The sequence below is a fragment of the Mauremys mutica genome, chromosome 4 (assembly GCF_020497125.1).
Source record: "Mauremys mutica isolate MM-2020 ecotype Southern chromosome 4, ASM2049712v1, whole genome shotgun sequence".
Classification (NCBI taxonomy): domain Eukaryota; kingdom Metazoa; phylum Chordata; order Testudines; family Geoemydidae; genus Mauremys; species Mauremys mutica.
The window spans coordinates 73,036,615-73,064,502 of record NC_059075.1 but is presented as its reverse complement, the minus strand read 5'-3'; the positions used below and the strand labels follow the sequence as shown (position 1 = coordinate 73,064,502).

General features: G+C 49.2%; 1 protein-coding gene across 9 annotated transcripts in view; it reads left to right on the top strand.

Annotated features, from left to right (window-relative positions):
* The window catches only part of DGKZ (diacylglycerol kinase zeta), a 108,177-nt gene that overhangs the window by 28,935 nt on the left and 51,354 nt on the right, over window positions 1-27,888 (top strand). For 4 of the 9 annotated variants that reach the window (XM_045015604.1, XM_045015603.1, XM_045015608.1 and 1 more), the window contains one exon: window positions 11,420-11,518. The exons of 4 other annotated variants lie outside the window; for them this stretch is intronic. In XM_045015604.1, coding sequence (XP_044871539.1) covers window positions 11,420-11,518 — 99 coding nt within the window. Of the gene's footprint in view, window positions 1-11,419; window positions 11,519-19,734; window positions 19,843-27,888 lie in introns of those variants that run through there. One more of the 9 variants, XM_045015598.1, reaches the window with a different exon arrangement.

The window sequence follows — 27,888 nt, the reverse complement described above, 5'->3', positions numbered from 1 at the left end:
TGGCAAGCAGGGTCAGGCTGCTGTCCTTAGACTCACGGATTCTGTGTGTCACAGATGTACCCTCACTGGGCTGAGCAGGGAGCTCTGTGTGGGAGGCTGATGGTGTGGATAGGAACAGGCCATAATTTCAGTCCTAGAGATGTAATTAGAGGCTCCTGCCCACAAGAGAGCGGCCTAGTGTCTGATTAGGCAGTGAACAATATGCAATGGCAAAGGACTGGACCAGATGTTGTGGTGACAGCTGGTTGAGTCGGTGTGTAATCACATTGGTCATTGCGGAGGCTGCACTGTGCTCTGTATGGTGGGTGTTACTAAGTGGTCACCTGTATGGTAAGTGTTACTAAGCGGTTGCTAGTCTGTTCACACATTGCAAAATAATTCAAGGTAATACGTGGTGAATAAGTGTGAATCAAATACACCTTGTTCCTGCCCTCCTGGCCTCTGCTATTCTAGTCCCGGGCAGTCCATATACAGCTCTGACAATGCCCCTTTCCCCACACCCTGCTATTCCAGTCCTGGGACATGTCCACAGCTGAAGCTGCTGACTGTGTGCGGGGAGTATGTGAGGGTTATTTTTCCTGGTAATGTCAGAAGTTTTGAGGCAGGTGCAGAACTTTACAGGGTTAAGAGCCTGGCTAAGCTGTGAAGTGTCCTGGGGATGAGCTGGACACAAGAGTGATGGGGTTGGTGATGTTTTTGGACTCTCAGTGAGCACTGTTTCCTTTGAATCTCTGAATGTAAGTTGAGTAAAGGGAAACTTTATCCTCCCCCACAGCTCTCTTTTCTGCAGATATGGGACTCTGGCCTCTCTGGTTTGTTTCTGCACTCTCAGAGCTGACTGAGTAACATCTCCTTTCCTCTCTGGGTGTGACAGAACAATCCTGGAGCCCCTGGGAGAGGGTAGGAAATGAGTGCCATCTGCCCCTCACAGAGCATTAAGCCTGCAAGCCTAGCAGGTGCTTCAGGCAATGATTGTGATGTCCCCATGGCTGTGAGGCTCTGGGGTGCTTGCTTGTACTCCATTTTCCTTGCCTACAGGCCCCATGTGCTGCTTCCTCCCCCATCACCCACCTGAATTTGTCAGATTCCCAGTGTTTGCCCCATTCCTCCTCAGCCTTAATGCTCTGGGGCACTAGCTCATTGTTCAGTGTTCTGGAGACTGTTTGATTCGCATCCTCGTCAGGAGTCCTCTTTGCTCCCTCTCCCATGCCAGCCCTTATATTGATATGAGCAGGCCTGACATGTTGCCAAGGTGACTCCATCGCAAGGCTGGCTCTAAGCAGAGGCTGAGTGTCAGAGTGGGAGCGTCTTCCTTCTGCTCCGGTTTCAGATTTGGCGGCAGAGGCTGGCACAGTGCATGATGCCATCTCTGTCCTTCTCCCAAGATTAGATAGTGTCTCTCCTCTCCTTCCCAACGGGGCACGTGTCCTTGAGGGTATATATACTGCAGTTTTAAGTGCAGCATTATCTGTAGGGAGAGAACTGTGGGGTGTGTATCTGAGTGGACCCCTTGGTGATGAGGAGGATGGGAGTGTCACACAGGACAGTATAGAAGGAGGCAGGGTGTGTGTGTGTGGGGGGGGGGTGTGAGGTGTTGGGCGGGGGGAAGGGACGTCCTGCATACTCATGACATTGTACTGTCCAGCATTGCTGGAATCTCTAGTCCAGCTATTTGGTGGCTGTATCCTTTCTTGTACCTCTTCTTTCAGCAGAAGCACCATGCTGGAGGAGTAGGTTGTTCCCCTCTGGATGGGGATGATTTAGATACTAAAGAACCTCAGTCATGGGCTCTGCAGAAAAATATAGGGTAGTTAGAATTCTCTGTGGGCCTTGGAGAAAGGGAAAGTCCTTGTACAGTGATCCTTGGGGTGGGATGTGAGTACCAGGTAGGACATCACCTGTGAGCTGCATCAGTTGCTATGCAAGTGGCTCCCATGTGAATTTCAGAGTGGCAAGTGGGTTCGAGTCCCACCTGATTGGGAGTGAGGTGGGGCTGGCATTTGGTGTATTAGGGGCAGTGTTTTGGGGAGGATAGTACTGGACAGTCTTTATCCCTGGTATGCACTTCCTTCTAACAGTGATTGACTGAGAAGCGTACACCTCCCTTAGGCTGGAATGTGGCTAGCACATAGGGGTTAAATCCACAGGGACCTTTTGTGACCACAAATGATCAGGAATTTGGGTTTATGTCCTGTCTGAAAGATGTCCCCTCCAGCATCACAATGCCCCCTAGCATTTGGGTCATTCCTCACTTATATAGGTGGGCACCCCCTGCTGAGTCGTTCACACCACTATCTAAAGCACTTGACTGCTCCTTGAAAGTCTCCCATCCTAGCACTGCCCAGACCTGACATTGCTCACTGTAGCTTGAGCTGATGAGCTTGTAGCCTCAGGTGACATGGCGACAGCCTTCTCGCATTCAATCAGGTAAGCAGTGAATACATGGAACTACAGGCAATACTGTGTAGGAGAGACTGAGCCAATGCCAGCCCCCCTGCCCTTTGCCTGGTGTGTGCCTTCATCAGCAATGTATGCCCCAGATACCCACCCACCCAAATAGCTGACACCTGATGTGTCACCACTACCTCACTGCAATGGAATCCTGCAGGTGGATTGCAGCATAGCTCAAGCTGCTTACAACCACATTCAGCTCTCATAAAAATGCAGTGACACTGCAGGGGCAACAAATCCAAACAGTGAGGGCATTCTCCCTGCTTTCCACTCTTTTCTCTGGGATCCAGAGTGGGCATCAGGATGCCTGTGAACTTGGTGACACCTCTAATAAAGTGCTCCCTGAAGAGCTGGGAATGGGCCTGGTAGGCGGAAGAGACAGTGGCACTAGCTTTCTCTGAAAGCCACAATTGCAGCAAGATAGGTTCATGCATTCTGAGAACAGGCTTATTTCTGTATCTTGTAATTGCCATAAAGGGAGGCTCCGGAATTGATACAGACAAGCGCACAGTGCATGTATCCGGGCCCCAGATGGGCAATTCTTTTAATTGGGCTGATGAAGAGGTTGAAGCTGATCAGGTGATATGGAATTTAATCCCCACCACCTTTCTGGCTACCCCACTCCTCATGGTGTAAGTGATCAGTCAGAATGAAGTCCCTCCCATGAGGGGGGAGGGATGCATGTGATGGGGATTAAATCCTTTCCTAACCTTCCTTGCCCTATAGGTGAGCAGTTGAAATAGGGCCCCACCCATGGAGTGTAATGGGTTCTTTGTGAGAGGGGGTAAATAGGGTGATCAGAACAAACACTGAGAGTTATAAACCATGGGGATGTTAATGATCAGCAGTGATGGCGGTACAAGCCCCAATCCAGGCTTGTAGATGGAGCTGCCAGCTAGCTTGTGGTATGAATCTGGCTGACCTCCTTCCCTTGGCACTGTGCTGTCACACTGTGACCCTGGGAACGGGGTGAGAGGAGCAGTTACTCTGGGGAAGGTCTGTGGGGTGAGGCAGTGTGCTGGCAAACATGAAACCAAAGCAAACTCCCGCCTACGCCTCTCTGAGGTGTTACTCAGTTTGGGGACTTGGTGTCTCTTTGTTTCATGTATGTGTGGAGGTGGGTGAGAGGAGGCTCTGCAGCCTGTACTCTGCTGGGCTGTCTCCTCCTCCCCCAGTTCCCATTGCACTAACTGTATTGTTCACTGTCCTCTTTAATTGGCTACCTTTCTGTATGTGAACTCATCTAAATCCACTACCAAATTTTCAGTCTGTTGCTCTTGTCACAAACCAAGGGGCCTTGCCACAGAATATGGGCCCAGTTTGCTGCAGAGTAGTACGTGGGGCCTTGTATATATCTCCATGCTGTTGCCAGGGAAAAGCAGCTAATGGTGCAGAGACCTTGCGGAGGACTGGTTCCAGGAACCAAGAGACCCTGTATGGCAGGGGTTCTCAAACTGGCGGTCAGAACCTCTCGGAGGTCATGAAGTTATTATGTGGGGGGTCGCGAGCTGTCAGCCTCCACCCCAAACCCCGCTTTGCCTCCAGCATTTACAATGGTGTTATCAATTAAAAACACTTTTTTATATATTTAAGGGGGGTTGAACTCAGAGGCTTGCTATGGGGAAAGGGGTCACCAGAGCAAAAGTTTGAGAATCACTGCTGTATGGAGATCAGACAGCCATGGGGATGACCTAGTATTTAAAGCCTGCAACCTGCTGTGATCCAAGCAGAGCTCCCGTCAAGAATTCAACGCAGAAGTCCCACTAGGGACTCAGAGACAGCTGCGCCTGGATGTGGCTCTTGAGCAGGGGATGGGAAAAGACACCTCCCTCCCCACCCACCCCGACACACATACTAGCTGGGGTCCCAGAAGCTACCCATGGTGAGCCCTTCAACCTCCGGTTCTTCCCATTCCTTTCACTTCACAGATAATGAGCATGGTCAGGGAAAAGGGAAGAAGGGCTTTGCTATTTGCGTGCCTGTGCAGGAGCCAAGGCCTGGGCTCCTGAGCTGAGCTGCATCTGCAGGAGTTTCGGGCAGCTGCTCCTCTCCTGCTGACACTTCTGTTTGTTTGTGGGGGAGGTGACAAGCTACAGCTCCTGCTTGTGCTGCCCTGCAGAGGTCAGAGCAGTGGGCTGTCTGTGGCTGTGGCTACACTTAGCACTTCAAAGCGCTAAGTGTAGTCAAAGCGCCAGCGCTGGGAGAGAGCTCTCCCAGCGCTGTCCGTACTCCACCTCCCCGTGGGGAATAACGTACAGCGCTGGGAGCCGCGCTCCCAGCGCTGGGGCTTTGACCACACTGGCACTTTGCAGTGCCGTAATTTGCAGCGCTGGAGAGGGTGTGTTTTCACACCCTGCTGCAGCGCTGCAAATTTGTAAGTGTAGCCAAGCCCAGTCTGTCTCCATGTTTGCTGCTGTGGAGAAGGTGGCAGGTCTCCTAATCTGATTAGGGGCCAGAGTGTGCCTTCCAGGAAACTCTGTAATCCGGTCAAGGGGACAGGAGACCCAGGGGAGGGCTACAAACCCCTTTGTCCTGGGGGAGTGGGCCCTTCATTAGAGTGCAGAGGGGAACATTCAGGGCCGTCCTTACCCATACGCAAAGAACACAGCTGTGTAAGGCACCAGGAAAGCTCGGGACAGTAGTGGGGTCGAATTCATGTGGTGAGATGTTGTGAATTGGCCAGGCAGGCCTGGGCCCTGTCAGGAAATGAAAACACTGAGTTGTGAGGAGCTGGACAGGCCCTGTCAGGTGGGGAGAACAGAGGTTCTGTCAGAGGGTGATATGGCTCTGGAAGGAGGGCAGAGATACTGAGTTAGGGCTGGTCTCTTGTGTTGTAATGCAGAGGAGCAGACAGTCTCTCCTGAGACCTGTTGAAGCCTCTAAATATAGCTTCCTTGGTCCTCTGGTTTCATTTCCTGCTGTTCCCAGGTCATCCTTTGAGATGACTCCCAGGAGCCTGTTCTCAAGCATGCACTTGCTGTCTCCTGTGGTGAGAGGGTTGGAGCCTGTTACCTCCTCAAGGTCATTGATTCCAGTGCAGCCCAGGTCAGTGGTGAACATCTTTGCCATCTGACGCTGTCAGGCTGTCAGTCCAGCCTCACATGGGCAGGTGTCTGCATTGCGGAGTCCAGCACCTCTGGTGGGACTCATTAGCCCCAGTCCATAGTCCTAGCAAAGAAACCAGATAGGTTTTGGGACTTGAATGCCCTTTGCACCCCTACAGCTGGCCCTTCCAGGGCGTGACTGAAGGACATTGGCAGGATGCGGTGTATCCCACAATTCTGTGGCTATTAAATTCACCCCTGGCCACAGAACTGTGTCCTGGAATCTCTGCTTTTAAATAAATAAATAGTTTCTCGCCGTGGTGGTGGTGGTGAAGGAAACCTCAGAAAGGTGAACTCAGGGTAACCAATACAGCATTGTCTTCCTGAGCTTGTAGAGGGCCTGAAACAATATCCCCGAGAGGAGTGAACTGCTCTTTCATCTAATGGGCTTGTTATAGGGTAGCCCTGCCTGGCGCACCCTCCTATGATATGCCCCTGCATGACAGGCATGCCTGCCTCAGTTTCCCCCCTACGGTGGCCCAATAACTTCACTTCAGGCTTTTTTGTCTCAGTGCTACACCTCGATGGGGTTGGATAATTAAAACAATATAGTCCAAATAGTCCATAACAAAAGTCCCCCACACACAGTCTGTTTCTCACCCCAATACAAGCAGTCATAAAAACTCAGGACATCTTGTGTGTGGTATCTGGAGCAATGAGGGACTAGTGCCTTCAACCATGCCCAGATTCTCAGTCCTCCCCTGTCTGTATGCGGATGCCCTCTTTCCCCCCCCATTCCCAGTGGCTTGCAGTCCTGCTATTTTCAGAAGAAACCCCCGGAGCATCCTCCCTCATTTCCCTTGCCTTTCCCGGGTCCTCTAGGTCCAGCTGTCCGGCTCCAAGAGCCAGCAGGCATCTCCCATTGCTGCTCCCAGCCTTCATCCCTCTCCAGCCTTCTCTGGCCTTGGCTCTCTGGCTCAGGAAGGACAGCTGGCTATCCTCTCCCTGGCTTCCTCCCCCTGCCCTGCCCTTTTCAGCCTCCCAGCCCTGTCTTTGGGTCTATAAGATCAGCCAGTTAGCCCCTCTGCTTTAATTCTTGATGATAATTCCTTCCTCTTTGCAGGTGCCTCTGTCACCTCTATCATGCAAAGCTTTCCCTAGAGACCTCCTCCAGTCTCCTCCACACTGCTCTGATTCACTGGGTGTCATTCCTGGCCTTTTTTAGCCCCCAGGTGCTGCCCCACCCTCTTAATTGGCCAAACTGGGAGCACACGTTTTGTCACAGGAGGACTGGACATGCGTCCTTTACAGGGACCAGCCACTCTGTGATAGGACTGTAACTCTTCAGCAAGATGAGTCTGTGGCCTAGTGAAAGTGTGGGGACATCAACATCAAAACAAGCTGCAGCGACCGTTAGACACTTTCACACTTTTCAGCATGGATCGGAAGTAGCTGTAGAATGCTGAGACTTTCTGCAGCAAGATCCCTAGATCCTTCAGTGGAGTTTGGATCTGGCTAAGGAGAAAGTTGGGTGTGTGGGAAGTCTGCTTCCTATGCTGTCCCCAGTCTGGGGAGAAATAGAGGCCTCCATCTCCTGGGCTCTGAGTCAGGCATCTTTCATCAGGCCCAAATTCAGCTAATAAAAAGTTAAATTCTGCATGGTCATGCTGTGCAGGTGGCCACTGCCTCACTCAGGGGAGCTGAAAGCCAGTGGCCGGTGGGAGAAAGGAATGGGAAACAGAGGCTTTTTTTCTCCCTCCCCTCCCTGCACTGAGTATATTCAGTGAGACACTGATGTGAAATGCCTGCATTCAGTTTATACTTCCTTGGCTTGACAAGCTATACAAACACAGCCAGTGTGTAACGGAGGTGGAGCTCTCAGGTCTGTGTCACAGATGGCATGATCTGCCTAGGGCAGGGCTTCACCCTCTGTTGGGGGTTAATGCCCAATGATAGGTAGCTTGGTGCCATCTCCACAACTCTCCCTTGTCCTGGCCCAGCTCCTCCTCATTGCTTTTTGATTAAGTCTTTTTTTTTGTCCGTGATCATTTGGGGACTTTCTGGCTCCTTTGTGTGCGGACCATGGCCAGTGTCTCCCTGTGACGCTGGTTGAAGTTGCTCCTTGCTAGGTTTGGAATGTGCTTTGTGACTCAGTCTCCACCTCTGGTTTATGATCACAGGTTCTGCATCTGATGAGAGTCTGTCATAGGTTTGCACCTCTCCCTGCAATGAGGGATCTGCTGGGGTGAGGGATCCTTGCAGGCAACTGTAGTTATTTGTCCATCCCTATGATTTGGATGTTGGTCTGGTACACTGAGCATCGTTCACCTTTGCGGGAGGTTGTGTGCTCTCCTGGTCGGGAGGTGAGACCTGACCATGGTGCTATAGGACTGAAGCATGGTTTTGATTTGAATTCAGTCAAACATCCCAGATTAATCCCCACCAACTGCTCACGTAGTCACATGTGCATGCATGTGCCTGCCACACTGTGCTTACAAAGGCTACTGCAACTGTCTTCTGTGTGCCCTGCAGAACATTCCCTGCTGTCAGTAATGGTCACTAAACAGAGTAGTTTAACAGCTCAGCAAACTATTCATGGAGCAGCAAGTAATGGCAAACTTGAGTCACAATGCGAAGGTGGTCACAACCCCACATTTGGGTGTGTTCCAATAAATGCTGCCCTGACGCCATCCCCTTGGGCCATAGAAATCTGGTTCAGATTCATTTTTCCTCACACTCCAAAGGGGCTTCACCCCAGGTCCATTTCAAGGGGGAACAGGATGCTAGGTTAATCTCTTCCCAGGATGGCTATTTGGGGGGCAAGTCTGTGTTGGAAGTGACATGAGTCCATGGGCTTCTGTCCCAGGAAGCTAACAAAGCACCTCACTGCAAAGGGGTTTCCCCTACTGTGGTGCAGCTTGTCTCTACGGGAAGTGCTGGTGCCACAAACAGCCTGCCGTTCACCCGCTGCTGGAACTCTAGTGTGACAGATGGCCCAGGTGCAGTTCCACCGCGTGTATCCAGTAGAGTTGACGCTTCAGCCCTAGCAGTCTCCCTTCTCTTCCTCCTAGGTCACATCTCCCCCTCCCTCTCCTGAAGTCTGGGTCAGGAGCCCAGGGAAGCCCGGAGCTGAATTCTCCTCTCCCCCTAGGGGAGATTGTCTGGCTCCATTGGTGGGTGAAGAATCTCAAGCCTCAACACACATCAGCCCTGAAGTGCTTAAGGACCGGGGGTCCATGCAGATGCTGGTTGGGACCCACTTTCCCCATGTAGCCCTCAGGGGAAGGGGAATGTGCTGGGCCACGTGCTGGCTGCTCTGTGTGAAAGTTCTCTCAATCGGATTATTTGTATCTTATCTTCTAGTCAGTGCCATCAATGACCAGTGCCTTGAGTTGCCCTGATTCTGCTGTAAGCCTCTTACTGCAAAACCCGGGGTCACCGTTAAAAAGCACATCTCACCCAGGAGCATTGCTGCAGGCACTTGGCAGCCAGCTGACTGTGTTAAAACACCGGAGGGTCTCCATGGATTTTGCCCCCCTTAGGGGATGGCAGGATTAAGGGGCTGCTCCACTGGGATGGGGTCCCTCAGTGACTTTCTTTAAGCATTGAACTGTGATCTGTCTTACTGGGGCTTGCAGGAGCATTAACACAGTAGCATCCCTCTCAGCCAGCTCCTAATCAGGGAAGAGATGAGATCCAGCAATCCTTCCTTTCCTATGTGGAGCAGTAGATCAACCCAGTGTAGGGGACAGCAGGGCTTAGGCCAGGGGCTCAGACACACTTGCTGGGCTGTTTTCTTGCTGTTGTGCCCTTGTGCTGGATGCTGGCGGACATAGGCCTGCATGTGTCATTGCTTCTCCAGACCCAGCTAACTCCACTTGTAAATCCATCTGCCTTTCTACCTATCTAGGTACTTGGTAGTCCTTGTAACTGCAGTAATCCCCCTCCCCCAAGAAACACACCCACCCTGCCTTGCTGTCCCATGTTTTCCAGATGCATGTGACAAGAGCTCCTTTCTTGCGATCTTCCCCATGAGTGTCCCCCTCTCCCCTTTAATAGGGGGCACGGTGCCATCAGAAGGTGATCATGTGGTTATCAGATCAGTGGGAGAGGCACATGGGACAGGCAGGATGCTGGCTCTGGGAGCTGGTTGTGCCCTACGGTGGAGGCTGGTGGGCTGCCCAAGAGAGAGGCTGGGATGTATGACTGGGCTGTCCTGTGTAGTACATGAGGAGCAGCAGCAGGGCAATTCAAGCTTCACATTTCAGGTGGGTAGCACTGCAGTCCTGCAACCCTCTCAGGCTGTGCTGGGGCTGCCTTATAAACCTTGTTTCAAGGATGTGTCATTCAGCTGGAGCTTGGAATCGGAGCTGTCAGTCCAGGTAGGGGCTTTTAATAGACACTGTTGTTCATCGGTGACTTGGGTGCTGTGTGTACATCTCATCACTGCCCTGCATGCCTCCTCTGGGAAGTAAAGGAGGGCGTCACACCTCTTGTCTGAAGCTGTCAGCAAGGACCCAATTGTACAGGTGCCTGACATCAGGCTGTCACCTGCCTGAAAACTTTGACTGTAATTTGAATACTGTGGAGAGCAGGCAGCAGGCTAAATGGGCCCTTTCCCACCTCTAGTTTCTGTGGTGAGTAACTCACTGCACACACAGGCCACTCATTTGGTTTGGATTTGAATTGCTGACCGAAAACCAAGTAAGCCATTCCCACTGCCCCTTTGCCTGGTCGGAAGTGCGACTGCTTTTCCCTAAGGCTGGAGTCCAGAGGTTGAGCTGTGGTGGAATTCGGGGTGCAAATATCTTGGCTCCTGTTTTCCCAGCTGCCCTGACTAAACAAGGCTTTGTGCTGGTTCATGCAAAGTTTGTCAGGTGCCTCTATCATTTATTTGAAATTCAAATCAATAGCTGTGACTAGCAGCCAAGGTGTTGGAGTGAGGGCTGCCAAGGGACAGGAACCAATGTGGTGCAATGGACAGGGGGGCGGGGGCGGGGAACACAGTTCCTGCTGTTAGATCAACCACCTGACTCTCCTCCCTCAGCCTTGCTGACAAGTATCTGGGTCACACACAGGCAGCGGTTTGAAGCACATTGACACAGACCCATGCACTCTTGGTGCTCATAGGGCAGTGCTGCCACCTGGTGGTGAAAGTCATCTGCTGCATCTAGTCTGTTGTCTCAGAGTTGAGCCTACAGGTGCTGTGAATCAGTGGAAGAGGATATAGAAGAGATATGGTCTAATTTCCCCCCACCCCTGCCATTCCTGAGGTCCCCACAGTGTTTCCAGGGGTGCAGGAATTAGAGATGTGACCTGAAGGGCATCCTGTCCTCCTGGCCAGAGGCTGAGGGGTCCCATGCAGAGGGTCAGTAGTGCAAATTTTCAGACTTTGCCCCGTGTGTTTTGGGCTTGGTGGCTGGCTGACTATGGGCACAAACGGGCCCTGCTGCTCACTTCCCAGGATAGTCCCAGCTGATGGCAGTAGCGGCCTGAGGGCTGTGTTTGGTCTTTGCTGGCTGTAAAATGGAAACGGAGGTCTTTCCCTTCCCACCATGGTGTGGCCTTTTATTGTATTTAAAGTGAATTTAGTAATGTGGTATTACACCCAAGGCACAGGTATGGGCTCCAGTGACATGTTGCTGGCATTAAGCTGCTGGAGTGACTCACAGAGGCCAAGGTCAGAAGGGACCATTGTGATCATCTAATCTGACGTGTAACACAGGCCACAGAACTTCCCCCAAACAATAACTTCCCAGGGGAGTGCAACCAAGGTGGGGGCCTCAGAGTGCTGGGTGTTGAGGATGGGGGTGAGAGGGCAAGGTTGCTTCGTGGTGGGAGGGGAGGCTGTGCATGTCATAGTGCTGGCAGATGGGGGGGGGGGGGTCTATGGAGCTTGCTGACCACTCTCTTTGTGTCCCTAGACTCCACCTGCCCCACAAAGGTGTCCTCCCTTTCCTCCAGGGCAGCCAGCCCAGCCGTTGGGGATCCAGGAGGATAAAGCACAGGCCAGCAGTTTATAAGTATGTGGCATTTTTATTAGCTTGCCCAAGCCGTGTAGTTTCGGCAGCTGCAGCAGCATTGCTGATCAAGAGCTCTCTTCCCTCCCATCCATGTCTCACCTAACATTACCCTCTTGTGTCTGCACTAAACAAGGCTGCTGAGGGCCAGGCTGCCTGCCCACCTTGTGTGTCACTAACCTTGGCCCAGAGGGCAGTGCTCTGCTGGACTTTAATCTGCTAACGTGGCAGCCTTGCCCTGCTTATTTTGCTACCGTGAAGCTTATGACCTTACAGTGTCACTGTCCATGAGCATTTCTGCTGGCCGCAGAGGTGGGGGACAGTGGAGCAGCTGGTGGCTCTCCCCTCCCCCCAACAGTTCCAGATTTATGACACTATAGTGCCTAGAACCATGACAACTCGCGCTCTATAAAGACCTAAGACTGGTAGATGATCTAAATCAGTGGTTCTCAACCCAGGGTACGCAGAGATCTTCCAGGGGGTACATGAACTCATCTAGATATTTGCCTAATTTTACAGCAGGCTACATAAAAAGCACTAGCAAAGTCAGTACAAACTAAAATTTCATACAAACAATGGCTTGTTTATACTGCTCTATATACTATACACTGAAATGTAAGTGCAATATTCATATTCCAATTGATTTTTTTATAATTATATGGTAAAAATGAGACAGTAAGCAATATTTCAGTACTAGTGGGCTGTGACACTTTTGTATTTTTGTGTCTGATTTTGAAAGCAAGTAGTTTTTAAGTGAGGTGAAACTTGGGGGTACACAAGACAAATCAAACTCCTGAAAGGGGCACAGTAGTCTGGAAAAGTTGTGAGCTACTGATCTAAACAAGAGTTTAGATGGGGGGAGGGATAGCTCAGTGGTTTGAGCATTGGCCTGCTAAACCCAGGGTTGTGAGTTCAATCCTTGAGGAGGTCACTTAGGGATCTGGGGCAAAAAATTGGTCCTGCTAGTGAAGGCAGTGGGCTGGACTCGATGACCTTTCAAGGTCCCTTCCAGTTCTAGGAGATTGGTATATCTCCAATTATTACCTTTATATTACCTATTACCTAAGAGTGTCCAAGGGGTTGCAGGAGGGCATTTGGGTCAGATCAGGGCATGAAGCCAAGCTTCAGGAGAGTCTGAGCATGCCAGGTATGGTGGGTTATGGATGGGAACCCCTTTGGTCAGGCCATGTCTGGCGTTAGACAAGTTGTGCCCCAGGAGTGAGACCTCAGACCATCTCTCTTCATTGAAGTGGGGCAGGACCTAGAGAGGTGAGTCCTGAGGGCAGATTCCATTGGGTGAGCTGAGGGGGTGTTCCCAGGTTTTGGTCCCAAATTCTCTTTAATTGTTCTTTGTAGTATGGTAACACTCAGAGGCTCCCATTGTGCCCGCTGTGCTGGGTGCTGCACAGACACACTGGAGCGTGTAGTGCCTGCTCTGAAGATCTTTGTTTCCTTGTTTTCACTTAATAGGGTGCCCAGACAGCAAATGTGAAAAATCGGGTTGGGGTGGGGGGTAATAGGAGCCTATATAAGAAAAAGATCCAAAAATTGGGACTGTCCCTATAAAATCGGGACATCTGGTCACCCTATCGCTTAATGTGCTTGTGCCATCCTCTCTGCACAATAACCCTAGTGTTTCCTGCTCTTCCCTCAGTGCCTTGTGTGGTGGGTGGCAGGTCAGTGGTGAGCAGTGCCTTCCAGGCCAAGTCCCTTTGTAATCCCCAGTCCTGTGTCCCTCCTTTGTTAAAAACAAGGAGGAGTCCGGTGGCACCTTAAAGACGAACAGATTTATTTGGGCATAAGCTTTCGTGGGTAAAAAAGCCGCAGTTCTTCAGATGCATAGAGTGGAAATTACAGATGCAGGCATTACATTTTCACTCCATGCATCTGAAGAAGTAAGATTTTTTTTTTTTTTTACCTACGAAAGCTTATGCCCAAATAAATCTGTTCGTCTTTAAGGTGCCACCGGACTCCTTGTTGTTTTTGTGGATTCAGACTAACCCGGCTACCCCCTGATACTTGACATCTCCTTTGTTAGACACCAAAGGCTTAATCAAGCAGAGATGTGAGCAGTTCACTGCTCAGTCTGGGACTCCTTGGAAGACTTTTGGGTGGAGGCAGTGTGGCTGAGACCCTACATCTTTGTGTGGCATGCCTGGGGGACAACTGTGCGAGTCCTAAATCTCTGTGAGGCGGAATGAAGAGGTTTGGAAGGAAATGAAGTGCTGCAGGTTGAACGCCAGGGGGCGCGGGTGCTCCTCTGTGCTGTGCTCTTAGAGGAGTTTGAGATGGAGGAAAGCTCCCCAGGGCTCAGTGCAGTAACTGCAACAGCAGTTTTCTGGTGCTTTGTCCAGCCAGGCTCTACCATTCCCAATGATGAGACTCCCACCAGGAGATAATTCCTCAGCCTCGTCGGTCTTGCTATTGGGACCTTTCTCCAGAGCTCAGCTTGTTGTCCCATTAGTAGCCTTGGCAAATTTGATTTTTTTTAAAATCATTTTGATGGACGACACTGATGTTTATTTTTAAGTATTTCCCCCCAATTTTTATTGATTCCCACTTCTGAAGTTGTGGGAAATTATGGAGGGTCAGACAATGTGTGGGGGGTGTCAGCCAGCAATTATGTAATGATAGTAGATGAGATTCAGAATGTTAAAGCTATATTACCATTCAAACACACACTGTCCACAGCATATGTCCAAATCTTCACCTTAAATCAAACTCCAAGTTCTCACACAGCATTTTTCTTACTTTGCCTCTCTACACTTCGATTATTATCAGTGGAAATATTTTTGGTCAGTTTGTGTGTATACATTGAAATCAACGTTTACCAACAAAAATCTTAAGCCTTCCAAACCAACCCATTGTCGCTTCATCTCATGCTCCAAGTTCTGCCCCAAGTTTCTTCTAAGTCATCTCCCTCTTTTGAAATTTACCCCTCCAAACATTTGGAGACTTTTTTCTGACACACATGCAACTTAGCCCAGTTAGGCAGATTATTTAGCTTTTTAAAATCACTCCTCTGAGAGGAAGCTCAGCAGAGTCTGCACACATGGGTTATTTAGCTCTGGCCTGGAGTGGAATGAGTGAGATCAATAGCATTTACCCATTAGCTCTGGCCCCAGTTCCCTTGACGCTCAGGCCTGCCCCCTCAGGGGCAAATACATAGCCAAAGGAAGCCATTAGCCAGCTAACTGGCTTCTATGCTGACAGCAATTCTTGGGTCCCATTATTGTGTATGTTAACCCTTTACTGCCCATTCCTGCAACATCCACCCAACCATTGTGAGACACTGACGCCTGGTGTTCAGATTGCTCTCTTATGCTGGTGCTCCCAGAGTGCTTTCCCCAGCAGTACTGGAAGCGAGTGAGCAAAGGCAGCAGTCTGGGGTTGGGGGCACTAGCAAAGTCATCTTACTGTGGGCTGTGTCAACAAGCAATAGGTAGAAACCTGGCCAGTGGCCAAAGGTCTTTTTCCATGTTGCATGAAGCCCTGGACTGCTAGCTCCTATCAGCGTGTCTGGCTATGTAAAGGACAGGAGAGACTATTATGCCATTCTACAAATTAATGTTACCTCCTCGCCTGGAATTTTGGTCGCCTTGTCTCCAAAAGGACAGCACAGAAAAAGAAACCGGCCAGAGAGACCGTCCATGAAAAAGATTAGTGGCCTGGAGAGACTTTCACATGAAGAGAGACTGAGAATGATAAATTTAGAGAGGAGGAAAATAAGAGGGGACATGATAGAGGTACACAGAATAATGAATGGTCTGGAGGAGGGAAATCACTCTTACTTACCCTTTCTCATAATACAAAATCCAGTGGACATTTTGTGAAAGGCAGAAAATTTAAAACTGCTAAAAGGCATTACTATTTACATAATGCATGATTAACCTGTGGAACTCACTACCACAAATTATATGTGACACCAAAGATTAAAAACAGGATTAGACGCTTACATGAATAATAATGTCCCCAGTTAAATTAGCTAGGATGGAAACTCCTCCTGGGCATGGGCGAAAGCATACTGTGCTTGGGCTTATGGTTACAACACTGGACTGGGACCCAGAAAGTCTGGGTTTTGTTTCCTGGGTCTGCCATGGACTTCCTGTGTGACTTCAGGCAAGTCGCTTTGGGCCTGATTTTTCAGAAGTGCCATTGATTCCTAGCCCTCCAAGTCCCCTCTCTCCTCTTCATGACAGACTCTGCTAGCTGGCTGGGCACCTGCAGGAACTGCTGCTTGCTCTGTGATTACAGGTGCATTTCCCAGAATGGAGCCCAAGCTCAGTTGCTTGGAAAACTTGACTCAGGGCTATGTGGTGGTGGCTCAGGGGGAACAGCCCTTTGGAGGATCATTGCTGAGAGCTGTGGTTTCTGCTTGAATGCATCAGACTGAAACTGGTGACAGCAATAGAAGGCGACAGAGCCCTTTAGTTTCCCCGTCCAAACTGCACATGGGTGTTAGTCTCTCATGTATGTGGGCTTTAGAAAGAGATTTGCATTGTTGATTCTGTGCAAGTGTTTCTCTTTCCTTTCGAACCGCACTGGAGGGGACACCAGCCTATTTGGGAAGAGAGAAGAGTTCAGCCTCTATGGCCCACTCAGTTCCCAGGCTCTGTGCTGTGATTGCCATTTATGCACTGGGAACTGGATGAAACCCTCCATTTTATTCCACACTGGCCTCTAAACAGTCTTCTGACAGACAGGACTTTGGAGGACTGGATGGGTCCATGGAGGGGCCTTTGGCTGCTTTGCCTTTTGGAAGCACCTTGGAAGTGGAGCTTTGCTTGTTCTTAACTCAGGATTATGAAGGGCTTTTCAGGGGGTGGCCAGAATCCACGTGGAGCTGAGCACCTGCTTGTGGGGCGGTAGTATTTTCACGTGCATGTCCTCCTCCTGCAGGGCCAAAACAGGAAGTCTGCATGTGACATAGTTGAGAAACAGGAATTGATGGAGCCTCTGTTCTTTCCTAGGGCTGTCAGAGCCGCTGGGCCCAGAGATGCAAAGCGTGTCAGTAGGACACAAGTGCCTCTGGCTGATCTCTGCAGGGTGAATTTCACTGCCTACGATGGGGGCCTAGAAAGATCTGTGCTGCTGCTCCCAACCACCCTGACCTGGCATCTCGCTGACACTTGAAAGCAATGGAGGCCAAATACATCTCAATTTTTATGTCTTAAAAAAAATAAATTGGGAAAAATAATCCCCCAGTCCCACTATGTGAATCTGGATGATGATGATGATGATGGGCAACTCAGGAACCACCTTCTGGGTAGCCCAGCTACAATTTGTGCCTCCTTCCTTTCAGCACCACACCCATGCTTGTTACAGCTAGCACCCCAACCACTCTGGGAGCGCAGAGGCACACTGGCGTGCCCAAGAAATCCACACCCCCTCCAGATCCTGAGATCAGGCAGCCCCTTTGCAGGCCCTTTAGGCTCCTTTGGAACATCATGCAGAGCTGAGGGCTGTTGCTCTTCATAGCTAGAAGAGACAAGTACTTGGGGCAGGAAATGGCCCAGAGCCTGGAATGGAGCTGGCAGGAAACGGGGTGCTGTAGGGGCTGGAGAGGCATAGTGTCTGCTCTCTGCTAGGCCCCTCCCTGCAGGAGCTCTCTGCAGATGCTTTTTGGCATCAGAGGGGGAGATATAAGTGATTGTGTTTATGCAGGGAGTAGGACAGATTCCTCCCCTGTATGCGAGCTGGGCTTTACTGGAGAGTGAGCTGAGCATGGCTCTTCAAGTTAATGTTTCCTGCTGTCCCCCCTTGGGCATCTGCAGAACCCTGGTTCCCTTCCTAGCCAGCAAAACAAAAACAGGGCCAAAACCAACTGCATTTGCTGCAAAAGCAGCAGCTCTGTACTGCAAGGTTCAAGAATTGCTAATGTCTTGTCCTACCGGCATCTCCTGCTGCTGCTTTGCTACAACTGTTTGTTCCCTCTGCAGTGACAAAGATCTTGTCAGGATATATAGCTGCATGTAACGGTAGTTGCTGCTCAGCCTTTGGGCCCCGGCTCTCCTCTGGTTAATGGTTTCCTGTGAGCTGCTTTCTAGATACCCATCAGCAGCAGGCAGCTGGCCCTGTGTTTGACTGTGCTGCTCTGGCAGAAAGAACCTTGACATTTGGTTATTATGAATTTACTATAGTCTCTCACCAGCCCCCAAAGTGTGCTGGGTGCTGTTCAAACAAACGCAAAGAGTTCTCCCAGGCTAATTTTAGAGGTGACATGGTGAGGTGAGGGGAACAAACCGTCAAAGGAGACAAGGGGAGAAAAGACGAGGTCCATCAGAGTAAGGTCATGCAGTGACTCAGTACAGCTGTGTGCATTTCTAGAGGCTCTAATTACCAGTGGTTTTGTCTTAAATAACAATAACCACTGACTCACTTACTTCTTATGAATATCGTAGGAAGAGTGAGTCTTCAGTGCCACTCTGCTCTGCAAAATGACTGCAGCAATGGCCCCTTCATAGCCTGCGGAGCTGTTCCTCGTGTGTCAGTCACAGCTCTGCCGTCTGGTCAGATAGGAATTGGTAGGGGGCCCTGTGGGTAGAGGGCAACATGAAAAAACTTGGGAGGGGGGGTGTACAAAATGTCAGCAGCAGATAACACCCTCCAGTGCCTGCATTCTCTACAGTCGCACCCCCAGACTACTTTCTGGGTGTCACGGGTGGACGTATTCAACACTTGGGCAAAGCACCATAACACTTCTACAGGTCACAAGAGAGAATCCTGAGGGACTGACAGGCCCAAGTGAACTCGGATTGATGCAGGGCTGCAATCCTCTAGGTCACTGGTTCCTATCTGGACCCTGATCAAGGGGACTGGCAGGCTAAGGGGGCCTGGTGAATAGGATACAGGGAGGCTTTCACCTCTAGGTCACTGGTTCCAGTCCAGCATATGTCAGTAGGGACCAAAGGCTGTTCCCATCTGATACTTGTTCTTTAGCTGCTGTGTGAAATGATTTGATGGACCTCAATACAGACCCTAGTGGGCTGGTATCCACAGCACACGTACCACCCCTAGCCTGGATGCTAGTCTCCCTCCTTATTGGTAGACCCAGCAGGGAGGCCAAGAACTGAATGAGCCATGGAGACTTCTTGCCCCAAAGGGGGATCTCTCAGGTGGAGAGAAGGGATGCTGTACTTGATCTGTGGAAAAACAGTTGCCTCAGTCTCCAGGGTTGTCAATTCGGCACCTTTCAGGAGCGCTAAATTTACTATTTTTTTAAATTATTAAATGCTAAGTGAGCAGGAAACCCCCACTCCCCGCCACATCACCACCCCAGCCCTCACCTCTCTATCTCACTGCTTAGGCTCAAGAAGAAACTCTTGTCACATGTACAAATGCAGTTGCAGAAGTGGGTAGTTTGTGAAAGGAACCAACAGGGCGTGTGCCCCTCTCTGTGTCCCTGCAGGGAGGCCAGACAGGGACTGTCCAACAGGAAGTTCCCTGCTCTCGGCCAGCCTCCAGCCCAGGGTGGTGCCTGGGGCGGGTGGAGGGTTAGGTTGGGATTACTCCATGAAATCACATCTGAATGCAACAGCAACGTCATGTGCTGCCTTCTCTGTGTGCAGTCACTGTGTGCCCCGGTCGCATCCCTCCCAATGAATGGAGTGTCCCTGTAAGTGGGAGCCATGTCACTAAATCTGTTTATCTAGAGAAGCTGTTGTTAAAGGGAAGGAAATGAGTTGGAAGGGTGACGTTTGCTGGAGTGACTGGCTCCAGGCATGTCCGTGCCCTGGCTGAATGGCAGGGACACATGGGAGGGAGAGCCGAGGGGCGACGGGGGAAATGAGGACAGTTATCTGAGTTGGTATTGGGCTGCCTGCAACCTTTTGCTGTGTCCGTGTTTGTTTGGAATATACAGAAGCCTGCCATTGGGTCAGGGATGGACACTAATGACAGTGGATGGGGTGAGGGTACCTTGAACACAGGGTGAAGTCCTGTCCCAGGCAGATTGTCCCCATCTCGGACACAGAGCAGCTGAGAGCTCATTCTTTTATGCTTGAGTTTGTCAGACCAATAAAGTATCATTGCACTCAGGTGTGTGTGCTGGGGGCCACTGGGGTGTCTGAGAGTTGAGAGACAGTGAGAGTCTCTTCCCCCCCCCCCGCCCACCTCCGGGAGAGCCTGCCTTCGGAGCTGCTCAAAGAGGAAGTACATTCAGTTATTTTAACAAGCGCTGTCACAGTTTGCAGCGTGGGGAGGAGGCGGAGGGATAAACAGAGCCCTCGCTCTCCAAACTAGGACTTAATCTGTGCAGGGCTGGCTCTGCTCCTCCACTGCCACGGGCTCTTCACTTGCAGGAACTCGGCTCCTCTGCATCGGATCAGGTCACACGGGCTTTTCCCACCCTTTCCCCTTCCTCCTCTCCCCTAGGGTCGGGTCTCCCGTTTGGGTGGTGTTGTGGGGGGAGGGGAGGAGGAAGTGAGGGCTTTGGGGAAGGGGGTGAATCTCTGGCTCAGTGGGTATAGGCTGAGTGGGTTCCTCACCCCACCACACTGGTTAAAAGGCAGGGAGGACAGGCCCTGGGCAGGGGGAGAGAACCAATCCCAGGGTGAACTCTGAGCCCTCCAGCCTACTCCCTGCTGAGCCGTTTCTCTGGGCAGTGGAGCAGGTCAGAGCTGCTGTGTTGCGCTACCAGTTTCCTGAATGTTGACACGGAGGGTCTTGGAGCCAAGGCCCCCGGTGCATGCAACTGTAGTCACAATGCCACCCTGCTGCGCACAAGTGTGAATTGACTTCGGGGAGGAAGGAAGGGGTGTCTTAGGGGACACGAGTCTCCAGCTGCATGACCTGCCTGTCGGTTTATTGCCTGTGTGCCATCTGCACACCCAGCATGCTAATGGAGCTCAGGAAATAACAAAGTCATTCTGTGCAGCCAGGGACTCTTGTTTGCAGGAAAAGTCCCTGACCCAGATCTGCCCTGAAGAGCCGATAATCTCACCGGGAATTCATCCTCTATTAGTTTGGGAGGGTGGGACAAAGACTCCTGGGCTCTCGGAAGCTCCCTTCTCTCTGGCTGTAGCATGGGCTGTCCCCATGGCATGTCACAGGAAGGCCCATGGCTTTTGTGAGGGTCTCTGTGTTTTCAGCTGCCCAGGAGCCTGCAGCTGAGTGACTAGGGTCTACTGCCTTTCCTGCATGCTTTCAGCTAGCCTTTCCAGCTTCTCCAGTGGGAAGCACTTACACTTGTTTACCCACGGCCTTGTCCAGCTATAATGGTATGGGCAAAGCTATGCTGCTCCGAGTCCTTTATCTTGGTTTCATTGCAGCCATACTAGGCAGCTATCATAGCAGTACAAACAGCCCTTCAGATGGACCCCTGCCAGGAATTTCTCCCTCTTGCTCCTGTGCGGCTGGGGGAAAACGCTGGAACCCAGGCGGGGAGCTGTGAATCAGACGGCTGGGCTGTTGGACAAACTTTTTGTAAACAGTGTGTCACTTGGTTTGAGTCTGTTGAAACCCCAGCGTGTGAGCCCCAGAGCTGTATATACTGTAAGATGGGATGACACTGGAGTCTGCGACAGAACATCAGCTCAAGACCAGTTTAGTTTCCTTACGCCAGGCATCTTGGGCCTCGCAGTGCACCCAAGCTGCCGGGGGAGACTGTCTAACTCCCACCATGCTTTACTTTGCTCTTATGCATGGAATTCTGCAGAGGGCGCTTGGATAGATAAGAAACACTAATGTCCTTCCCTCCCTGAGTCTCTAGTAACCCCTAAGACAGTGGTTTTCAACCTTTTTTCATTTGTGGACCCCTAAAAAATTTCAGCTGCAGATGCAGACTCCTTTGGAAATCTTAGACATAGTCTGCGGACCCCCCAGAGGTTCATGGACCACAGGTTGAAAACCACTGCCCTAAGATGATTAAAACAGAAACCAAATGGTCTTCTCCCCCCACTCGTGCTACCTGCTCAGTTTTTGTACTTCATTCTGCTTGGACAATGGAACTGGATCAGTCGTTTTTGCTTTCTGGATCTCCCGCACTAGCTCAAGGCTGCAGTGTTGGTGTTGCAAACACAACAGGGGATTGTTTAGATCCATACAAAATATTTTTATCTTTGGCCTTTGTATAAAAAAAAAATGGAGGGGTGTGTGTGTGTGTATTTATGTGCATATATATACACACACACACACACCTCCAATATTGTACAGGAACTTTTCCATTGGTCTTAGGGTTGGCAAACCCTTAATATAAAACTTAAATGTAGAGCCTAAGTCAGTTTGATGGGATCCCTTTAAGCAGGCTGAGAACTGACTTTGGGCTGCAGGCAGAGCAGTGAAAAGAGTGTAGCTGATGAGGAAAGGACTGCACTGAGAGGCTGAGGCAGCCTGTACTGTATCATCTGGGGTTGGTGTATAGCTGTGGGAACTGAGAAATGTTCTGCTCTTTGGTGCCAGTCTGAGGCTTGCATTGCACATGGGCCACTTAAGAAGAGGGGAGCTAGGACATTTTATTTGGTAACTCTTTATAGGAGCGTGTGCTGAATTAATATATGGAGATATACCTATCTCGTAGAGCTGGAAGGGACCCTGAAAGGTCATCGAGTCCAGCCCTCTGCCTTCACTAGCAGGACCAAGTACTGATTTTGCCCCAGATCCCTAAGTGGCCCCCTCAAGGATTGAACTGACAACCCTGGGTTTAGCAGGCTAATGCTTACACCACTGAGCTATCCCTCCCCCTGAAGTTGGTCAGGATGGCTAGGTATGGTTTGGGAGTGCAGTGGGGAAGACGACCTGTGGAGTCTCAGGGGCACTACCATGCAGAATGACGGGGCAAGAAGTGGTCAGTAAAATTCCCAGCTGGTTTCTGACTCTCCCTCTCCCACTGTCCTACAGACAGAACCCTGAAAGAGTTCAGTTCCTGTGCAGGGTAGTGGAGAGAGTTGTCACCCTTTGCTTCGTCCAGACATTTTGCCTGTAGTGGTGGATGGAGAGAAATCACAAAATCAGCAGTAACCCGTCCCTATTGCACTTGCTCCCTGTAAAGAACCTCAAAGCTCCTGTATTCCCCTCCTTAAAACTAACTTCTTCCGTGACGCCTACAAAACACTCAGTGATGGCTAGGCTGTCAGTGTGCTGTGACCGCTGTTTATTACTCCAACTGTTGTCGTCTCGCTGTTGCCTTCAGCTCCCCACATCAGTTTGGGGTCTCCACTTTTTGTTTTTTTTGTCTTTTGTCTTATACTCACCAGAAAAATGTGAATGACTTTGTGTTCACTGGTTTTTTTTAAAAAGTGTGTGTTTTTTACATGGAGTCAGGCCTCTCAGTGTAAAACGCAGTGAGGACAAGTCACGGGTGGTTTTATTTTGATGTAGATCGCGGAGGTAAACCCAATACCATCCCACGCACACCTGAAGTTTACTTCACTGGCTATATCCAGGTGAAAGCTACCCAAGTCTTGTTTCCACTGGGATTTGACATCGAAAAAGCTGTCTCGATGTAAAATGCATCTCTTTTACCCATGAAGACATGGCTAGAGAGTCATGGGGGAGTGTAGGGTTATGGGGGTTGGTAGCAGGGGTTGGGGTAGTTAAGGGGCAGGTCTTACCAGCACTCCTGTGAGTCAGATCCTTACTCCATGAGAGCAGGAGGGAGCCTGCAAGTCTGGGTGGTACCGTGGTGGGTGTCTGAAGAGAGTGGGTGGTCGTTGTTTGGGGGTGAGTGGTGTTTGCTCAGCTTGTCTCCAAGCTTTGTCTTGATTAGGAAAAGGGTGTTCGTTACCTGGTCATGTTAACCCTAGGGTGGCTGCCCTTGGTTACAACAGGGCCAGCCAACTAATGTGTTTTTTCTGCAGTTGCCCCCCTCTAGGCTTCCCCCCCCCAGCAGTGGGTCCCCTGGGGCTTCCCCCTCCAGCAGCTGGTGCTGCAGGCTTCTCCTCTGCCCGCAGCACCCCTCCTCCCCCTAAGATTCAATCAGGGTATTTATGGTATAATTCATGGACAGGTCACAGACTGTGGGTTTTTTTGTTTCTTGCCTGTGACCTGTCCATGACTTTTACTAAAAATACCTGTGATTAAATTGTAGCCGTAATTATAACATGAAGCTTGAAGGTGTGAGGGTGCTTGGCAGGCCGAAGCTGGGGGATCTGGGGTTTTATTGAGAGAGGCTCTTTTGAGAAGACCCTGAGGAGGGATTATTCAATGTGATGACTTCAGGCAGGGGAGGCAGGCAGCATTATTATATTTAAGCAAGAATGGAATGACCAGGAATTTATCAGATGGAAGGGGGCTTAGTCAGTTCCATCTTTGCTGGGAAAGGCGGTAGCCACCTGACCTGCCCTTAGGCAGATCTGGAGGGAAATTGTGTAATGACTGTTCCTTTCTCTCCCACTCACATTTGATGGTGGAAGCCTTACTTGGCTGTTTGCTCCTTTTTTCCTGGGAGTCTGCATGCTGCCCTCTGGCACAAAAAAGACAAAGGTGCATGATGAACTGGGATAGCAGAGCTGTCAGCAAAGTTGTCTTGTTTCTGGTTCTTTACCCCTGTGTAAGCTATGCTGGGCTTCGGAGTCCAAAGTAATTCTGTAGTATAGACCTTTCGCTGGATTGGGCAGCTGTAGGCTGGGATGGCATCTGGCTGTGCCATGAAATTCCTGCCCTATGGAGTAAAGCGTGTGAGTTAGCAGCCTCTGCACTGACACTGCATGTCACTGCTCTCCCGTCTCTTCCATTCTTGGTGGGAGCCAGGCACTAAAGGGAGAGTGACAAGATTGCCTGTCTCAGGAGCACGTCATTGTCACTGTGCTTCTTCCTTCCTAGGTGGAGCAGGCTGGAGAAAGCAGACAGGAACTAGAAGGGGAGGGAGACAGTGATTTCCCTACACCCCCCCTGAATTTTCCCAACACCCCCCCCCCCAGTTTTGTGAGCTAGTTACATACCAATTTAGTGACTGTTTGGAAATCTGAATTTAAACTGAAACATTAATACACACTTTAAAAGCTTATACAGTGTATGATAAAATATGTGTATCTGAAAAAGTATAATAGATTTGAAAAGTATGACCATAGACTAGCTTCCTTGCTTCCTTATACAGCTGTTTTTTATGATGTCAGTGCATTCATTTTGGTGATGTTGGCCAACCTAATAATTTCAAATGATGATTTGTAAGCAAAGTCTAAATGAGCTCTCCCTGACAGCTAGTGATGAGCTGGGGGCTAAGGCTTCAGGGCCAGATTATAGTTACATTCACACCTAATCTACCTAGGTATCCAGCAAACAGAGCTGTGTTGTCCAAGTGATAGTTTTTGGCTGGGGTTGGGTTACAAACCACTTGAATGTGGGGGCAAGGGGGGGATGAAATGTTGTTCTTTATTGTATGAGTAAAGGGCAGTAGAACTGTGCTTAGCCTGTGATGATTTGAAGGCATCAAGAGAGAGGGTGGGGACCTGTCCCTCTCCACTGTTTAAAGACAGAGCTGATTAGGCTCCATAGATAGTCTTTTGTTCTGTTAAGTGACCACTGCAGCTGAAATCACTGACAATCAGGTCTAAGTGCTTAGTCCTGTTGTGGGGACAGTGTTCCTGTAGGTACAGTGTTTTTGTGTAAGAGACAACCCAGACTGCACTAGCAGCAAGGTTCCCGCACTGAGGGCTCAGCTGAAATCACTGAGAGTTGGTGGAACCTCAAGAGACCAACTCACAGAGGTCACAGTGGTAGATGACAGCAGAAGGTGACTGTGCAGGGCCATTGGCAACAGAGTGGTGGAGTGAATGGTGGCACAACGAACAGCCATGGCCACAGCAAACTGTGCCTTTTTGTCCCCCACCTGGAAGGTGTACTCATGTGAAAGCCCTTCTGAACTCTGAGTCTCCACTGACCAAGGGCAACACCGGTGAGTGGAGTGCGGTGGAGGGAAAAGTGAGGGGCACGTTAAATAAACATTTGTTTGTTGGACTATATTTTAGTCACTTTGCTCCAGAATGCTAGATTTGTGACTGGGAATGGAAACTTATATAAATGTGTTTCCCAGTAGGCCAAGATTTTTAAAATGCATTATTTGCCAAGGTTGTTATCTCATATTGTTGCTATCTTGGGAGGTCATTATGTTGGGGAGTTTCTGTACTAAACATTTTTATTACAATTAATTTTTACATAAGAATGGTCATACTGGGTCAGACCCATGGTCCATATAGCCCAGCATCCTGTCTTACAACAGTGGTCAAGGCCAGGTGCTTCAGAGGGAATGAATAGAACAGGGAATCATCAAGTGATCCATCCCCTGTTGCCCATTCCCAGCTTCTGGCAAACAGGCTAGGGACACCCAGAGCATGGCATTGCATCCCTCTCATCCTGGCTAATAGCCACAGATGGACCTGTTCTCCAGGAATTTATCTAGTTCTTTTTAAAATCCTGTTATAGTTTTGGTCTTCACAGCATCCCCTGGCAAAGAGTTCCCTGGGTTGACTTTATATTGTGTGAAGAAATACTTCCTTTTGTTTTTTTTAAATCTGCTACCTATTAATTTCATTGGGTGACTGCTAGTTCTTGTGTTATGTGAAGGATTAAATAAAATTTCCTTATTCACTTTCTTCGCACCAGTCAAGATTTTGTACACCTCTATCATATCCCCATTAGTCATCTCTTTTCTAAGCTGAAAATTCCCAGTCACTTTAATCTCTCCTCCTGTTTCATACCCCTCATCATTTAAGTTGCCCATCTCTGTACCTTTTCCAATTCCTATATATATATTTTTAGGATGGGTGACCAGATCTACACACACTATTCAAGGTGTGCATGTACCATGGATTTATATAGAGGCAATATGATATTTTCTGTCTTATTATCTATCCCTTTCTTAATGATTCCCAACATTGTTTGCTTTTGTGACTGTTGCTGCACATGGAGTGGATGTTTTCAGAGAACTATCCACAATGACTCCAAGATCTCTTCCTTGAGTGTTAACAGCTAATTCAGATGCCATCATTTTGTATGTATAGTTGAGATTGCTTTCCAATGTGCATTACTTTGCATTTATCAACATTGAATTTAATTTGCCATTTTGTTGCCCAGTCACCCAGTTTTGTGAGATCCCTTTGTAGCTCTTCGCAGTCTGCCTGGGACTTAACTATCTTGAATAGTTTTGTATCATCTGCAAATTTTGCCATCTCACTGTTTACCCATTTTTCCAGATGAATATGTTGAATAGGACTGGTCCCACTACTGACCCCTCAAGGATACCACTATTTATCTCTCTCCATTCTGAAAACTGATAATTTATTCCTACCCTTTGTTTCCCATCTTTTAACCAGTTACTGATCCATGAGAGGATCTTCCCTCTTACCCCATGATGGCTTACTTTTCAAAAGTCAATTTAAATTAAATACATTTTTTAAAATTATATATTTTTTTAGAAATCTAGATCTGTTATGTGTTTTGGTGTAACTTGCATTTTCCTTATGTTAAATTCACATTATCCTAACAAAACATTTACTTTATTCACTTTCTTCGCATCAGTCAAGATTTTATAGACCTTTAGCATATCCCCCCTTAGTCATCTCTTTTTTAAGCTGAAAATTCCCAGTCATTTTAATTTCTTCTCCTGTTTCATACCCCTAATCATTTTAGTTGCCCATCTCTGTACTTTTTGCATTTCCAGTATGTCTTTTTTGGGATGGGGTAACCAGATCTGCACACAGTATTCAAGGTGTACATGTGCCATGGATTTATATAGAGGCAATATGATATTTTCTGTCTTATTATCTATCCCTTTCTTTAAAAAGCAAAGGTTTCAGAGTAGCAGCCATGTTAGTCTGTATTGCAAAAAGAACATAAGCTTTCGTGGGCTACATCTGATGAAGTGGACTGTAGCCCATGAAAGCTTATGCTCAAATAAATTTATTAGTCTCTAAGGTGCCACAAGTGCTTCTGTTCTTTTTAAAAAAAGCAAACAGAATGTTGGGAATCACTGACTGCCGCTGCACACTGTGAGTGGAAGTTTTCAGAGAACTATCCACAATGACTGCAAGATCTTTCTTAAGTGTTAACAGCTAATTCAGACTCCTTCATTTTGTATGTATAGTTTGGAAAACAATCTCATGTACATTACTTTGCATTTATCAACATTAAATTTCATCTGCCATTTTTGTTGCCCAGTCACCCAGTTTTATGAGATCCCTTTGTAATTCTTCGCAGTCTGCCTGGGACTTACCTATCTTAAATAGTTTTGTATCACCTGCAAATTTTGCCACCTCACTGTTTACCCATTTTTCCAGATCATTTATGAATATGTTGAACAGCACTGGTCCCAGTACCGACCCCTCAGGGATACCACTATTTTTCTCTCCATTCTGAAAACTGATATTTTATTCCTACCCTTTGTTTCCCATCTTTTAACCAGTTACTGATCCATGAGAGGACTTTCCTCTTACCCCATG